At 51.3% G+C, this 16,781-nt stretch overlaps 1 protein-coding gene across 1 annotated transcript in view; it reads right to left on the bottom strand.

Annotated features, from left to right (window-relative positions):
• Positions 1–271: 271 nt before the first annotated feature.
• LOC119098204 (SCY1-like protein 2) overlaps positions 272–16,781 on the bottom strand; it is a 189,470-nt gene continuing 172,960 nt past the window's right edge. Inside the window, exons 16-17 of the mRNA XM_037221130.1 lie at positions 10,963–11,189; positions 272–322 (exon numbers count right to left, since the gene is read on the bottom strand). Coding sequence (XP_037077025.1) covers positions 272–322; positions 10,963–11,189 — 278 coding nt within the window. The remainder of the gene's footprint in view (positions 323–10,962; positions 11,190–16,781) is intronic.

The following is a 16,781-nucleotide window of genomic DNA, read 5'->3' as shown; positions in this document are numbered from 1 at the left end:
CCGTCCAGGAGGCAGACCAGCTTGTCCGGGTGAAAGGTCGGCCTGACCAGGCAAGAGGCCCTTCCTCCCAGGTGTGAGACCGGCCTTTCCAGGTGGGAGGCGACTGACGCCCACCCTCAGCGGTATCGATCGGGCGGCACGCTGGCGCACCCAGCTCCGCCGCCGCTGCCGCCGCCGCCGCCGCGCGGCCGCCCGGCCGCCCGGCCGACCGCTATAGATCCGTATCACGGTTGGACGGCGGTCGGTGTCCGATCGGCCGGCACGCACAGCGCTAGTTCCGGCTGGGCCGGCTACGACAGGCAGCTGACCTCTCGAGCTGCACCTGGTGGCCAACATCGCGCCATAACGAGCTGGCGGGTTAACTTGCAAAGTGGATTTGTTGTCGAATTTACCCACAAGTTAGGCCCTATCAACTTTTCCAGCTCGATGCATATTTCGAAGCCCTGTCGAACTTTCTCGGATGTGGCAACCCTGAATGACTGTGGCGGGATGATTTGTATTACATACATTATTATTTCTGTGATGCGAGTTTCCACCCCACGTTTCCGTCAGTGCAGGTGGTGCAACTACACATGGGGAGAAGAACCATATAACCGACTCATTCCAAATATATTGTTTTTCAGAGGGCTTCACAGAACCAAAATACAAAAGATCCAGCGGCCAGGTACAGCCATTACAAACAATCCGCCAACACAAAGCAAAGACCTGGTGCAGAAAATACGGGGAACAAATGGATGCTGCAACGCTAGACTCATAAAAAACAGAACGCCAGCCTCATAAAAACAGACTGCACACAAGCTCTCACTTAAAGCCGACCAGTGAGACCTGTGGCGGCTAAAAAATCAAAGCAACTATATGCACGAGACCCCATGAGTTAGAAAAAAATCGTGCCATGCGGGACGGGGGGGGGGAGGTCAGTCAGGGTACAGGGGCATAAAGGGACGACCATCCCGGGATAAAAGGACGCCAGGCATGGCAGAGCACGCATAACGTCGGAAAGAAAACACCATCCGACGTGGGACGAGGTAAACATCATTACGGGAAGACACCCTGGAAAATGTGGAAAAAAAAAACATCAGGGAAACGCACATACGACACTCGTGTAAGTCACATGAGAAACCCTGGCGTATACAGCAGCCCAACGTGGTTTTCTGTACCGCAAACTACAAGAGATGAAACATTGATGAACATAACGAGCTGTCAGGCGGGTTAGATTTCCCGCTATGTCCCTCGACGGTGAAGCTGAAAGTATTTTTCCACAAATCGCGAAATGTAGACAACTGCTGTTTCAAAGCCCAATGTGCTCGGGACCCCCGGCGGTGATATGCACACATGACCACACGCTGAACACTCCGTGCCATTAATAATACACCGAATGACGCCTATTGTCAACCGGAAACATCCAGCCAAAACGCTCCGCGCATGCGCATGCCATTGCCCACGACCGGACATTCCTGCCTGGTTCCAAATATTTCTCCCCGGAAGCCGGTTTTGGGTCCTAATTTCGAAACTAGGAAAAACTCAGGAACGAGTCTGGTATAAGGCCGAGTGATCCAGCAGGAACCATAACCCAACCTCACGTTAAGTCGAAAGATCCTGCAAGAACCATGATCCAGTCTGATACCAAACCAAGAGAACCAGCAAGAACCGAGATACAACCTGGAATTATGTCGAAAGATCCAGCCTAACACTATCTCAAGAGATCCAGCAAGAACAAAGATCCGTCGTGAAACATGTAGAGATCCAGCAAAAACCCAAGTACAACTTAGGATTAACCTGACATCAGCTAGAGCAGATCTCCAGTCTGGAGTGATGGCAAGGTAAGCAGCAAAAACCAGAATCTTATTTGAGACCCCTGTCAGTCTTTATTTGGAACGCGCAGCAATGTGTGTTTTTAGGGTCACAATCTTTCTAACAAGTTTACATTTTATGGGATTTTGAACTGAAACAGCTATCTTGAAGATCAACCGGTGCAGTTCACAGCCCTGCCCTTTTAAAGACCTAAACCCTTCCAGTTTCTGAGCTAAACACCCACGAAGATGTGCAGATAACCCCGGGAAGACTTTGTGGCTGAGAACCATGGGCCAGGGTCTTGTGCTTATCAAACATCAGTGACAACCAGTGTCCATGGTTCCCGTTATTGAAAAACTAGTGGGAACCAGGAGCCAGGCCCACGGTCTGCTAAGAAGCAAGAGGGAACCAGGATCCAGGAATTAATTTCTCAAAGGAACCCGTGGCAACCAGGATCCAGGGTTCCGTTTCGTCGACAAAAAAAAAATCAGTGAGAACTAAGCACCAGGATCGTGGTTGTCGACAGATCCAGCAGGAACTAGGATTCAGGGTTTTGGTTTGTCGAATGAACGGGAGGGAACCAAGATTCATGGTTTTGTTTTGTCAAAGAAACAAGTGAGGACCAGGAAGAAAATTTGAGAAAGATATACATGCCTGTCTAGAAAAGGAGTCGAATGATTGTTCCATTTGTACGAACACCTAATCTCGAACATTCCAAAGGACCTTAAATGGAGGGTCCCACTTTTGGGGTATCTATGAAAAGCATACTCTTGAAACATGTCGGTATTAGCTAGTCTAATAGTAACATTGGGTAATGCCACTGCAGCACTCTCAAGGCAAAATACGTATACAAACTTTACTCATTTCGAGTCCAAATTACGCTATTAACGCTTTGTAACAGCACTATGCTTTCATCCCAAAATGGAGCCAACCGTCGTCATGACAACCGCCGTACGCACCTCTACTGGTGCGAATAAGAGAACGCTTGATATTGGTCCAGGGCAAGTGCTTGTTGCCGAGAAGCGCATTGACCGTGGTTTGAACCAGTGCGTCACATGGATCATGTGATGCTCCCTTCCCAAAGCCTCAGTGCCCCTCCAAAAAAGCCCCTCCGATTAACGCCATAGGCGAGAAATCAAAGCCATTTCATAACGTTTCGTTGAATTCGCAGGATGATTGTTCCATGCTCACGTACCTTTTTTGGTCTAAACAATGTGTTTCAGGCTTTCGCAGCATTTATTACATACACATTTTAACACGTAGGTGTGAAAGACTCCCTTTGATAACCGTACGCAGGTAAAGATTTTGACGAGGGTAGCTAGGACGAGAACCTCACAGACTAAATGACAAAGGCGCTGATTGAAATTCCCACAGTGAAGTAATCTGACCTACTTGACCTTAGTAGGCAATATCCGGCGCAAAGTGGGCCGGAAGCACTAGACCCAATAGAGCCAAGTATGTGCCGCCCACACTGACTGTCCAAAAGGCTGCTGCAGTACTTCATCACTGCAGACCTGACCTTTCTTCATCCCAGAGCCCGTGGGAAAGGTCCCCGTCCGCGAGTGGGCTAGAGAGCGCGAAGAAGCGCTGGCCGAAGCGAGGAGAACAGCAACCGAGCAGATGGCCGGATCAGTCGAAGTAACGGCCACACTCACAGGTGATACCGTTTTTTCCGTTAAAAACCAAACGTATCTGGTTAAAATAAGTGGTCATGATACGCTACGATTAGTTTGCAAACAGCAAGGGGATAAGCGTTCTGTTCTGATACTCCGAGCGACCGCACTGGCTCCGCAAAATACCGGATCCCGAACAGAAGAATCACATTAGATCAAATGATTTCAATCATAAAACACTTCATCACTATGGAAGAAACGGGGTAATGGCGAAAAATTCACAAGTCTGCGATCTTTAAAAAGAGAGCAGCTGTAATTTCATAGGCGAGGTTTCAGCACCACCAAAAAGCAGAATGGCATCAAAATTGCCACTTGGCCGCTTCTCGGTTTTGTCCAGTGCGCTGCAACCCCATGGGGTCAACTTTTGTTGCATTGCTGGTATGCTGTAACCCAACCAGTCTTTCGCAGCATCCACATTATAGCCACGCCTTGCGCAAATACTGTAGCGTATGCCGCCAACGTCTAACTGCAGTCAAATAATTTCATACGAGCCATAGACCACCACAATATTCTTCTCATGCCAAGAAATACATTTCTGGGGGAGGGGCTCGATTGCTATGTACACAACAAGGGAATGTCTCATCTTATGTATGTGGCGATAGACAAAGCACAAATAGAGTCGTCTTTGATTGTGAAATGGTTAAATTAGAGTCCAGCTCGGCTAGACTAGACTTCTTGTGTGAACAAAGCAAAGCATGACCCTATGACTTATTATTTTAATCGGTTCTAAATCACTTACCTGAGTTACGTAACGTGATTGATACACGCCATCGCTGATGAAATCATACTCGAAAGAAAATGGAATAAAATGATGACATGATACTCGGAAAAGGAATCGAAATGCAACTAATTCAGGACTAACCGCCTGGAATAGTAAATCCGACGTTTGGTGGCTTCTTTTACAGCAGGGCTCAGAAGTGGCTATCTAAGCTTAAGTCCCGTAAACTGCAAAACATTCCCTTAGAAGTATAGCTCTTTGAAAATTACTTGCAGAACCCGGTTCGGCGAGACTAAAGGCCGTTCATCCACTAATCCACTTTTTCTGGAATTATAAATGTAATCCGATGCCCTCCAGCCAACCATAATAATCGGCCATCTGATTCCTAGTCAATCTGCTTCTACATCTTATGCTTTTCGAATGTTAACAGCATATGCGGTACATACGAGCAAATCAAATTTGCGTCATTCACTGATTTTCACTGAAAAATGAGCTGTGCAATCAGCTGGTGTCAACGGGTAGATCCTAACAAAGTTGACCTGGCTTCTTTTCTGTTGTAAATGAGGTGCTGCATGAATATCACGCACAAACAAGACCTGCAAAATTGCTAATCGTAGCTTAGTTACTGAGAACCAAGAAGACATTGGGGGCATGATCGCCGTTCTGTTACTCTGTTAGGCAACGGGACTACATTTTTTAGGAACAGATTGACATATTCGTTACTTTATTAACAAGATGGACAGAGCGATGACCTTTACTTGGTTGGCGCGTTAATCCATTGCTATTCGATCCATGACTGTGCTAATTTGTGTGACGTAAGGGGATTAACAGTCAATTTCCTCACATGCAAGGGGATAGCGACGCCGGCGAAAGAAAGGCAAGCTTATTCTTTGGCCTGTTTCAAGTACCCAATTCTGGAATGAATGAAATACAAATAATTGCGGCGCATACGATGCCAACTTGAAATACGACCAAACGTTTTGTATTCTAACGCAAAACAAACACGAACAACGAAGCTTCCAAGACCACGTACATACCTAAACGAAGACGGAAAACGTGCGTGCCTGGTGTGTCTGCTTCGTGTGAGGAACTCGATCAAAAAAATATACTTGATGCATCAGGCGCGAATAGTGCAAAAAGACGCCATACTTTCTCTGATGCGAGAACTGGGCTCGATGAAACTCTTAATAGGTTTGTGACGATTTCTCCCCAACTTATCCTGTCATCTCGCCCAAATTTTTGGCATAGCCGGTGAATCAACTGCGTGTGTTTGACACCAACAACCTGTGTTTCTAGTTTCTGTTTAAACAGCGAGTCCGGGCCAGCGTCAACATTGGCCTGCTGTTAACCACTGTTGCAATATTTTGATGAATTTCTTAAAATATTAAGCTGGCCGCGTTGTGCCAGAGATGCAACGGCAAAAAATCCCGGCACAAAATCAAGAGGGAAATCGAAAGCTCGTTATCGAGCCTCACAGACGAATCTAGAGAGTTCGACAGAAAGCCACACTTTTAAGACCGTATCGCTAGTAATCATGAATGGTGGTTTTTGCTATTGTACTCTTGTCTGACCCTTAAATGGCAATCTAAGCTAGCTTTTTTGTAGAAAGCAGTGTCGCGTGCTTACGCTAGACTAGCAATGGAGGAAAAATGGTCTGCCTGGCTGTCTCTCTGTCTGGCAAGTTTTGGATGGGTGCAAAACGGTCAAAAGGCCGAGTATACAGGGATTATTTGGTGATCAAAGGGATAAAATCATTTGCCACCTTTGACAACCATTATCCAGGATTAACCACTGCACATACGGAGGTGCTAACCAAGAACTGGTCTGACTACGGGGCCGTCAGGCAAGACGTTGGGGAATTTCCTAAAGGTCTTTGGAAATTTCCAAAGATCTTGGAAAATTATCTTCGGTTTCGCAACCCCGGGTTACCTGTCTATTGAGTCGATAACATTGCAAGCTATGAATACTACATTCTCCATCAACTCCCAATAGAAAAACCAATTCTGGGACCGTGCAATTTTATTCACCACCCGCTAATGGCTAACATATGTAGCCGTCTAGCCACCAGTCACCGGCGCTTGGCAGCCCGTATCCAGCGCCGCCGGATTCGGAGTCCAGCATCCTTCCTCTTCACCCCGAAGGTGGCAAGCCAGACGAACATGTGAAGCCGGAACGCTCATCAAGTATACAAACGTACTGTAGACTTACATCTGCAATCCCAGTCCCCTACTGGAAGCAGAACGTACCGACGAACGCCACTGGCGCTGGCCCGGTACCACGGGATGACCTAGCGCACTGGGTTATCATGCGCGGGCATGTCATACGTAAACGACATGACCTCAAAATTGCATGACCGCATGGTCATCACAGTTGGGGACCGTCACGCACCGTCATCACAGGGCTAGGACTGCGAATTACATGACTTAATCAAATGGAGCGAAGGAGTCGGAGTGTGTTATGCTTGTCTATCTCGCTGGCATAATAAGACTGGAGTGATCTGACTTGACGTTTATAATCCTATACCATGTGCATGAATCCACTGACGTCAGGGAATCGTAGCACATAAAGAAAAACGAAGCCGACGACTATCATTCAAATCTGGTACCTGGAAAACTTTTCTCACATAATGTTATGCGATATACAATGATTTGACTGAACTCATTTTCGTGCAATTTTATTTTCGTATTCATCGCTGGCCGCAGAATATTTTGGTTCACTGGCTTGATTCGCGCGGAAGCTACGTCAGGTAGCCAAGGTGGGGGCAAAAATACACAATTCGTTAGCGGAATATTTAAGGCAGATGCAACAGTCTCTAAAGAACGGAACAGCAGGCTGCATAATTACAGTCACCAATGCCATCCATACCACGTCCAAATTACAGTTTGGCGGGCGTCAAGGAAACCAAAAGCATTGCATGACAATGAACGGCAGACTTACGCAACTACAGTTGGAAAAATAGCACGAAACGGAACACGAAAGAAAAAACATACAAACTTTCATCAGAGATGAACTCGCACAAAGCATACAAACACAAACAGGAAAACGCCCTGGTGAAGACCACGTCCGAAAGCCGAGGATCCGCCACCACGGATCACGCCAGAACAGCCAAACCCCGCGCGCACCCTTGTAAACGGCGAGGCGGCACCCAGCAGCAGACATCCTTACACGACGCGCGCACAGACACACCACACACAACACCGAGCAGCAGACAGAGCAGCCGTGCGCGGTGAGGCGGGCGGTGGCGGGCCGGGGAGCCCGCCGTCGGGGTGCGCCCAGCCCGCCCGCCCGCACACTCAGTCCAGCCCATGCTGCGAGCAGCCAGCGGCGGCGGCGGCGGCGGCGGCGGCGCCAGCGGCCAGCGGCGGCCGGTACACCTACCTCGCGGGCTGGGCCGACGCGGCGACGAGGGGGACGTGGCGGCGGGACTCACCATGCCCGAGCTGAGCTGCTGCAGGAGGCCGCCGCCGCCGCCGCCGGCCGGCGGCGCCGGCGGCGGCGGCACGCACGAGGCGCGCCGCTGCTTGAGCGAGCCGGCCAGGCCGCCGGCGCCGCAGGCCGACTGGCGGCGCGACGGCCCGGCCGTGCACGGCACCAGCAGACTGGTGTTGGGCACCGAGGTGCACTGCAACGGCATGGTCGTTACACACCGAACTGCACTGCAGCGGGACAGCAGTCACGCAACGAGATGTGATGGAACGGGACACCGGTCAAGCAACGACCAGCATCGCGCCGTAACGCCAGCCGGGCAGGGCAGCGGCGGGAGGCCCGTCGCACCATGAGCTGTGCCATAACGGACGCCTGCTACACACCTCACTGCAGCGCACCACACACAGCGCAATGCGTGGACTGTGCTGCAATGCACCACTCGCCACACGTCGCACTTTGCTACAACGATACGCCGGCCAGACGCCGAGCCGCACTGTAACGGGACATCCGTCGCACATCCCCGCCGCAACGTTACGGTGGTTACGTAACGAGCCACAGCGTGATGGTGTGATGAACGTAGAATTAGCAAGCTACCGAACAGCATGAGGGTCGCAGCGGAAGGGTGAGGTATCACGTACTGAGCCATGACGCTGACGCAGTTTGACTCAACATGTCATGCAAGGTGAATAGCATTGATTCGTGCCAGGCAGTGAAAGCGATGCAAACACAAACAAGAAAACGTGATTTACGACTTAGAAACAAGATATTCATCATCGAAAAAACAGGGAAAGACGCTTCATATATGCGTCGAATGTTGACTAATAAGTACATGACTGTGCCGCGTAAGCATGCCGATGAATATGACACGTCAGAAAAGAAAAGAACAGAAAGGAACAAAAACAAAACAAAAATGCTGAAACAGACAAGTATCCAAGAAGGCCATTCAAGTGCTTGTATGTTTAAATAATTAGCTTTGCAAGATGGCAACTCCCAGATTAAAGTACGTGTTAAACGTATTCAGAAATATTGCTGTTAAAGCATTACGTCAGTAAAAATAATAACTCACGACGTCAGTAAGAATAATAACTCACTAGGTCAGTAAGAATTCACTTGACTTACATCATGCATGGCCTTATTCGTAAAGCCACACAGTGCAGTTCTGCATAGCGGATATTCGTGATAGAAAGAACATACATCAGGCCTCGTGATGTCTGAGCAACCCCAGTGATCTACTGATGGAGTAGGCACACCACATCGAGGTAATCCAGAACACTACCAGCTAGAAGTCAGCACAATTTCAGGCGAAAAAGCTTAGAGTGGCGTTAGGTGCTTGAAAACGGTCAGAGCAAAATATGGGTAGAACCACCTCAAACGAACTTGTAACGGCAGCTCAGAGAACTCACCATGTGATACCGTCGGACCGGCTATGGCAAGTCATTGTCATGAAATCACCCACCTCGTGCATAGTGAAGCCGGCAGCGCCAATGTTCTGAGCTATTGGGACACTATACTAGGATCTGAATGTGGCAATCGTCGTGCACTAACCAAATTACAATGTTCTAATCAGCTCAGTCACGTCGCTAGTTCAAGTTTAAGGGGATGCAACCATCTTTGAATGGTCCCTTGCGACAAGCATCCCTGATTCATGCGACATTTTTGCTGGTGTTTGTGTTTTTTTTTGTACTGTAATAGCTGTGAAGCCAAGGCTAGCACGGCCCCAATGCAAGACGAGTCACAACGAACCATTATTAATCAAAATGGTGTCGCCGGCGACCATTTTTCATCGGTTTCAAAATTACTCGAAAATAAATACTTGGAGAGAAAAACAATAATGGCCTTATGCCATCACCATTTGCCAGGCAGTTTATCATAAAAAATACTATGGATCGGTAAATATGAGAAATGGTGTAGCCAGCGGCAACAATCATTTCGTAAGAAGGCCCTCAGGTGCTGCTTTCATTATAGCAGCGTTATAGTTCCCAATTCAATGTGGATGACAGAATAAAAAGACGCCAATGTTTCAATTGATCGGGATCTGAAAGTTTAAAAACGGTTTTATCAAAACATCGAGCGGTCTTTAGTATACCAAAGGTAACTATGGCAGGCTCGGTTACCTTGAGATTAAATGTCGCGGATCAATAGAATGCTCCCCAAACATCAGGAAGGAAATTAAATCAAATCAAAATCAATGAAGTTCACCGAGTTACAATTCAAAACAACCCCTATCAGCAGCGCGGCACAGTGACGGGGCAAAGTGGGTCAGTCTGCGCCCACGCAGCCACCCGGCTGCTGGCCACCTGTTGCTCGCTCCGCCCACGTGGGCACGCCGGAAACAGGCCACTTCCGGCTCCCGAGCGGGCCAAGGCCAGGGCCCGGGTGAGGTCGATGTGCGGCCCATTATCGCAGGCGTAGTCGGAGATCCAGCGGCGCGCGCAGCTCCGCGGCTCGGGACCCGGCATAGGCGCAGCGCGGCCGGCGATGGGCGTGCAGCACAGAGAGACGGAGCAGCGGGGGGGGGGGGGGGGCTGGGGGAGGGACGGGGGGGGGGGGTCCACCGGTGACGCCGGGCAGGCTGATCGATCCGGTCTGAGCATCACCTCAGAGCAGCACTCATCCGCCAACCTAAACTGGGCCAACCGAGACGGGGAGCCCGCCGCCAGGCGCCGCCGGCGGCCGGGGCAGCAGCGCGCCGCCGGCTTGCTGTTCACCGTCCCGACCTGATCACGGTAGGCGCCGGGCCTTCGTGACAAACAGGCGCCGAGGACGAGTCGTATCGCATGCCACTTACTAGCCGGCCGCGCCGAGGAGTGGGGAAGGCGCGCGTGGCTGGACTCCGTTGCATGAGTGTGCCGTACGTTGTTGCATTGGGGGGACATCGCATGTGTGTCGTGCCGGGCGCGTGGCTCGTGAGCGCCCGGCGTCCCCCTCACACACAAGACAAACGCGCGGGTGTGTCGGGAGCGCCGCGTCCCCGGGGATACAGGACTGCAGTGACCTGCAGCGCGCGACCCAGGCCGCCGTGTCTCCGTGAGGATGGCACGCGTGCGACCAGCCCGTCCCTCGGACCGGCGACGGCGGTTCCCACCGGAGTCATTATGGCTGTGGCAGGACCATCCGCCCCCGCTTTTTTGTCGGCTGCAGCTATATGTGGAGAGCGAGGGGTGGCGAGGCAGCGGGGGGTGGGGGGTGGGGGTGGGGGGGGGGGGGGGAGCCGGCCGCTGCACAGGCCGTGGCGGCACCAGCGGACGGGGGTAAAAACAGAAACAGCGACGTGAGGTCCTCAAGGAGCGCGGCCGGTCGATAGCTGGGTCGCGCACTCCCTCTCTCTCCCCTCTCTCCCTCTCTCTCGCTCACCATAGGGGGCGACAGGCTGAAGACGGAGGCGCGCCGCTCGCTCGGGCACGTGCTCGAGTGGCGCCGGATCGGCAGCTGGCCGACGCGCAGGTCACTGGTCGACGAACCGCACGAGTAGGAGCCGACACGAATCTTGGGCGGGTTGAGCAGCTCGTTGTCGGAGAGGCGCCGCCCGATCATGGCCGAGTGCACGCGCAGCAGATTGCTGTCCGGCGATGATGGGCCTGCTGAGACAGTTGGGTCGCGTCAGGTTGGTAACACGCGCAGAGGACGGCTGGCCCGAACGGCCAATTTTGCCCGTCATGTACCATGGATTACGACTCTCCATTGGGTGGATATAATGGTATGAAGGAGTGTAAATTCGAAGAGATTTTCATGTTGGTTATATTTTTAGACAGGTCATCAAGTAATTTAGGTATATAACAAGGTACCTGCATGCGATACTTGTGGTAATAACGGTGATAATGGTGTATATGGATATAACGGTACATTCATGTATCTAAGATAAAATCGGGAAGTGTTTTAGCCGAATGCTGTTGAACGTAACTGCGCAAGACCCGAAGTTTGGAACCTGTGTAAGATCCTCCACACCAAGCACAACACAACTCTTATACGACGGCCTAACCTGCCAGTCTAAGGGAAATATATCCTTGTGTTTGAAGAGGCACCTTTTCAGAGAGAATGGACCAAAATGAACATAGAATCTAGACATGGACGTAATTTCGAAATAGGCTGATTAACTCACATTTGAAGCTTTAAGAGTCTAAGCAAACGCAAAGCCTTGCAAAGTATTTTTAGCTTCGGAACATCAAAGAACGTGGGAAAACAGATACCTAAAATTCTACAATCTAATCAAAGCACGCCTTCATAAATCCAAAGTTTGGATGTTTACTGAGAACACTTGCAGATTCCTACCGCGGATAATCACTCCAGTAAGCAGCCAAACATCATATCTAAGATAAAAGAGGAGCCAGCTGGCAAAATTTCATTTCGGGAAGTCTTTGTCCGCAAGCAGAGTGTTCGTGTTCGCGTGCGCAATCAGCGTACAGAAGCTATTCTTTTACCGGGTTGGGCACAATATTTTCAGATTCATTCCGGAATGATTCAAGCTTAGTTCATTACCCTACACAACATACACACACACACATATATATATATATATATATATATATATATATATATATATATATATTTATATTTGTTCGCCCTCTCCCTCTCTCTCCCTCCCTCTCTCTCTCTCTCTCTCTTCTCTCTCTCTCTCTCTCTCTCTCGTTCTCTCTCTCTTCTCTCATCTACCTCATCTCTCTGTCTCTCTCTCTCTCTCTCTCTCTCTCCTCTCTCTCTCTCTCTCTCTCTCTCTCTCTCATCTCTCTCTGTCGGTCGGGCTCTCTCTCTCTCTCTCTCTCTCTCTTCGTCGTCTCGTCTCTCTCGGTGCTCTTCTCTCTCTTACCGTCCTCCTGCTCTCTTGCTCTCTCTCATCTACGGTCTCTCTCGTCTCTCCCTCCCTCCCTTCCTTCATCCTCCCTCCATCCCCCCTCCCTCCCTCTCATCTCCCTCTCTCCTGACAATGAACTGAGAACTGGGCGTGAAACCGGCCGGCACGTATCCCGGTCTGAGCAGCGGCCGGCCGGCGCGTGTCCCGGTCTGAGCAGCGGTGTCCCGATCTGAACAGCAGCTGGCCGGCACGTGTCTCGGTCTGAGCAGCGGCCGGCCGGCGCGTGTCCCGGTCTGCGCAGCGGCTGGCCGGCACGTGTCCCGGTCCTAGCAGCAGCTGGCCGGCACGTGTCCCGGTCTGAACGGCGGCCGGCCGGCACGTGTCCCGGTCCGAGCAGCAGCCGGCCGGCGGGTGTCCCGATCTGAGCGGCAGCAGGCCGGCACGCGTCCCGGTCCGAGCAGCAGCTGGCCGGCACGTGTCCCGGTCCGAGCAGCAGCTGGCCGGCACGTGTCCCGGTCCGAGCAGCACCAGCGGCGGCGCAGCGCCGAGCGGGCCAACTCTGGCTCTGGCAGCAGCAGCAGCAGCGGCGGCGGTGCTGCGCCGAGCGGGCCAACTCTGGCTCTGGCAGCAGCAGCAGCGGCGGCGGCGGTGCGGCGCCGAGCTCTGGCTCCGGCAGCAGCAGCAGCACCAGCGGCGGCGCAGCGCCGAGCGGGCCAACTCCGGCTCTGACAGCAGCAGCAACGGCGGCGGCGGTGCGGCGCCGAGCTCTGGCTCTGGCAGCAGCAGCAGCGGCGGCGGCGGTGCGGCGCCGAGCAGGCCAACTCTGGCTCTGGCAGCAGCAGCAGCAGCGGCGGCGGTGCGGCGCCGAGCGGGCCAACTCTGGCTCTGGTAGCAGCAGCAGCGGCGGCGTCGGTGCGGCGCCGAGCTCTGGCTCTGGCAGCAGCAGCAGCAGCGGCGGCGGTGCGGCGCCGAGCGGCCCACTCTGGCTCTGGCAGCAGCAGCAGCGGCGGCGGCGGTGCGGCGCCGAGCTCTGGCTCTGGCAGCAGCAGCAGCACCAGCGGCGGCGCAGCGCCGAGCGGGCCAACTCCGGCTCTGGCAGCAGCAGCAACGGCGGCGGCGGTGCGGCGCCGAGCTCTGGCTCTGGCAGCAGCAGCAGCGGCAGCGGCGGTGCGGCGCCGAGCGGGCCAACCCTGGCTCTGGCAGCAGCAGCAGCGGCGGCGGCGGTGCGGCGCCGAGCTCTGGCTCTGGCAGGCGGAGTGCGGCTACCGATCAGGGGCCTTTCAGGTCGCCCCGGCCAACAAGCCGCAATCAGCTTACCGGTCAAGATGTTTCTATTAATTCATGTGATCACGTTACGCCATGGAGGAGTTCTTGTAAGGCCGGGTGGAGACGCAGCTGGGCAGGAAGGAGTCAAGGGAGAGGCCAAGTAGGTAGCTGGGTGCCACAAAGTGCCTGGTGATAGTCGAGTAGACTGTCTGGTAGTCTGTCTGGTCTGGTAATGTGGTAGCTTGAGTGGATCTGGGAAAGCTGGTTCACAACTTGCAAGGGAGTACACGCTGCATCATCAGACAAAGGAAAAGTGGACACGAGAAGGTGCAAATGAGTCTTTATGTTTTAATCTATCCAATTTTCTGATCGTTTTACTTCAACACAAATATGGTTTCAATATTTTCGAAACTTTGTGTTCTTAAAATTGATTCGAAGTAAAATTGGAAATGACAAAGTGTTACTTTTCACAATGAAAAGATGGCAGAAAAAATGCATGGTTATGTTGTACGCTACGATATTATTTTCTTTTGCCAGAAGTGCTCTTACGGGCAAGAAGTCGTTCAACTATTCTGAGATTTTCTGTACTTGACTTCGATCATACGCAGCGTAGTGTTCCCCATCAACAACTGAACTACACATAATCTGATCGAGCCCTGCATTCAAAGCTCTCCAAAACAACTTAATAGGTCACCTTAACTTGTGTGCTTCATCACTCGGTCCCAAATTAAGCGACTCAGGAAAAACAGGGCACCATGGATCGACGGCCTACGACAAATGACAGCTGCCAGGAGTCCCAGCGCAGGCCAACTTTTGGCGTCGATTGGTGCGCTTGGAGCCAACTGAAGTGGGATCTGGCCTCCGGCGTCCAAACTTTCCGATGGCTGCCTTTAGGGACACGGCCCTCAGTCAGTAACACCGGACTTTCCACAGCAGTTGTGGAGATAAACACAAGGCTCTCCCATGATTGGTATCACAGAGCTCTTTTATATTGAAGGCAGTAGCTAGCCTGGCGAGTGTAGGGAACACTCGACATACACCCGGGTGGACGGTTGAATATCCTTCGCTTGTGTGGGGTGGGGGTTCAGTTTGACGCTCCTGGGATCTCAGAAACTTAGGGGGCTAGGAGAACAAAATCCACAGGATGTGTTCACTTTCACGGGCACTCACTTGTGTAAAAATTGAGGCACCTAGGTCATGGGCTACATGCCAAATGAGGTAAAAAAAGGTCAAGCTCATGATTATTGTCCGAAGTGGCCAGAGACCTTTCCATGCAACAACCGTGAACCTAGATACCTGCTCTCACCAAAAGATCCTGACGTTCATTTAAGATCAGTGGCTTTATTTCACTTTTGCGGGTCGCGCTGACCAAAATCATACAAGACTGCTTTGATTTTTGCATTCGAATAAGCGTGAAAGACTACGCTTGGTAGTATGTTTCTAAAACAAAATGAAGACACAGGTCATTTTAGGTGAGTGACCTATTCTGATCTTTAAGAATTCCACAGAAGATGTGTAATACGGTTCCTGCTGTCAATAAATGTAAAATGAGTGTCACTATCCCAAACAGCAAGCCGATGAGTAATAAAACAGGTTAGTTTCGATCCTGCTCTGATCTTCAAACCTGATCCCAGGTCAATGAAATTTGTTCATTCAATTATTCCATTGTCTCAGAAACTATTTCAGAGATGAATGGATTCGCCTAACACTCCGTTGTTACATCAGACTGAACGATTCCCTCGAAAATGTCTTCGCTAAATTCATGGCCTGACCTTGACCCACCGTAGGCCAACGACCTTAAAAGGTACATCTAACATTATACAAAAAACCGGCTGTGCAATTGCTCACAACTATGCAAAGTTTGGCACGATTAAAACGCGCCGTTTGGAAATCATTCCGGTAACACCTTCGGGGAAGGGGTCCTACCCTATTATTGGTATTAACCTACCCCACCCAAGCGCGACTTCACCTATCGATTTGTATGAAACTTAAATGACGCAAAGATATTCGTTTATGGGTATAAACACCAACTAATCGGCAATGCAATTATATTGAGAACGGGCGGGTGTGTCACACCCACCTGCTTTCATCGACAGCGCTGGAGTTAAATCTGCTAGCAAACTATTTTTAATGCATTTATTAACACGAGTAACATCGCTTTGCCGTTTGTTCGAGCAAAACGAGAGTCGAATGAATGGAAAGTTGTCCAGCTGGACGGTGTCTTCTTATGTCCAGCCTCTCAAAGCCAGGGCATCCGTTCGCCATCAGCACCGACCGACGGTGCCGACGAGCGAGAGCAGCCGCGCAGCAAAGCTGCCGTCGAATGAAAGCGCGTGTTCGTGAAGCGATTTCTCCTCTCGATGCTATTTTTAGACATGGTTTTCTGTGAACGGACTCCTCACTCGGTTTGACCTGGAATCCCATCTCGCTACGTAATCACCCATCCGCCGGAAGCTGAGGCCGCCTGACGGAAGACAGGAGAATTGGCAGACGGACGCGAGAGGGGCAACGCAGCGTAAAGATGGAAAACAGCGTTGGGAGCATTCCATTCGTCTTCGACTTCAGGCGACTGCCGTAATACGGGAGAGTTTACTTCTGAGTGGATTGGGCGTTGTCAATTTGATCAATTGATACCTTTGAAGAAAACCACACGCATGCTGGGCGCGGCGGCCCTCAGGTCGGCAACCCAGCGCATATGGCCGCTTTGATGACGTCATTGGTGTGTCGGTTAGCCCGTCTGCAATAGATCTACCTTGAGACGTGTGTTCCGGTGCTGGCCTCGCACGTGGTTCGTTGGATGCAGTCCACACATTGGACTGGCCAAAATTGTAGCTGAGTGCCCACGAGCTCTGGCTCGCAATACACGTCAGCTACCGAACGGACTCGAGAAAAAAAAAACGTATCACGTTAATGACCGCAAACGACTACCACGCGTACTAAACCTCGGTGGCAGGGACTTTGCAGCATTACATAATTCTATCCCAATATATCGTCCAAACACTTCACTATGAAAATCGAAACATCCACACACATTATTACCCTTGGTTACAAATGTTTGTTCTCTTTGTTTTGTCATTTTTGTTCTCAGTTTGTTCTCTCATAAGTTTCGGGCACGCCT

This window comes from Pollicipes pollicipes, unplaced genomic scaffold (assembly GCF_011947565.3).
Source record: "Pollicipes pollicipes isolate AB1234 unplaced genomic scaffold, Ppol_2.1 Scaffold_4740;HRSCAF=5597_pilon_pilon_pilon, whole genome shotgun sequence".
NCBI classification, from domain to species: Eukaryota; Metazoa; Arthropoda; class Thecostraca; order Pollicipedomorpha; family Pollicipedidae; genus Pollicipes; species Pollicipes pollicipes.
The sequence above is the reverse complement of the archived record's forward strand: the minus strand, read 5'-3'. Positions and strand labels throughout refer to the sequence as shown.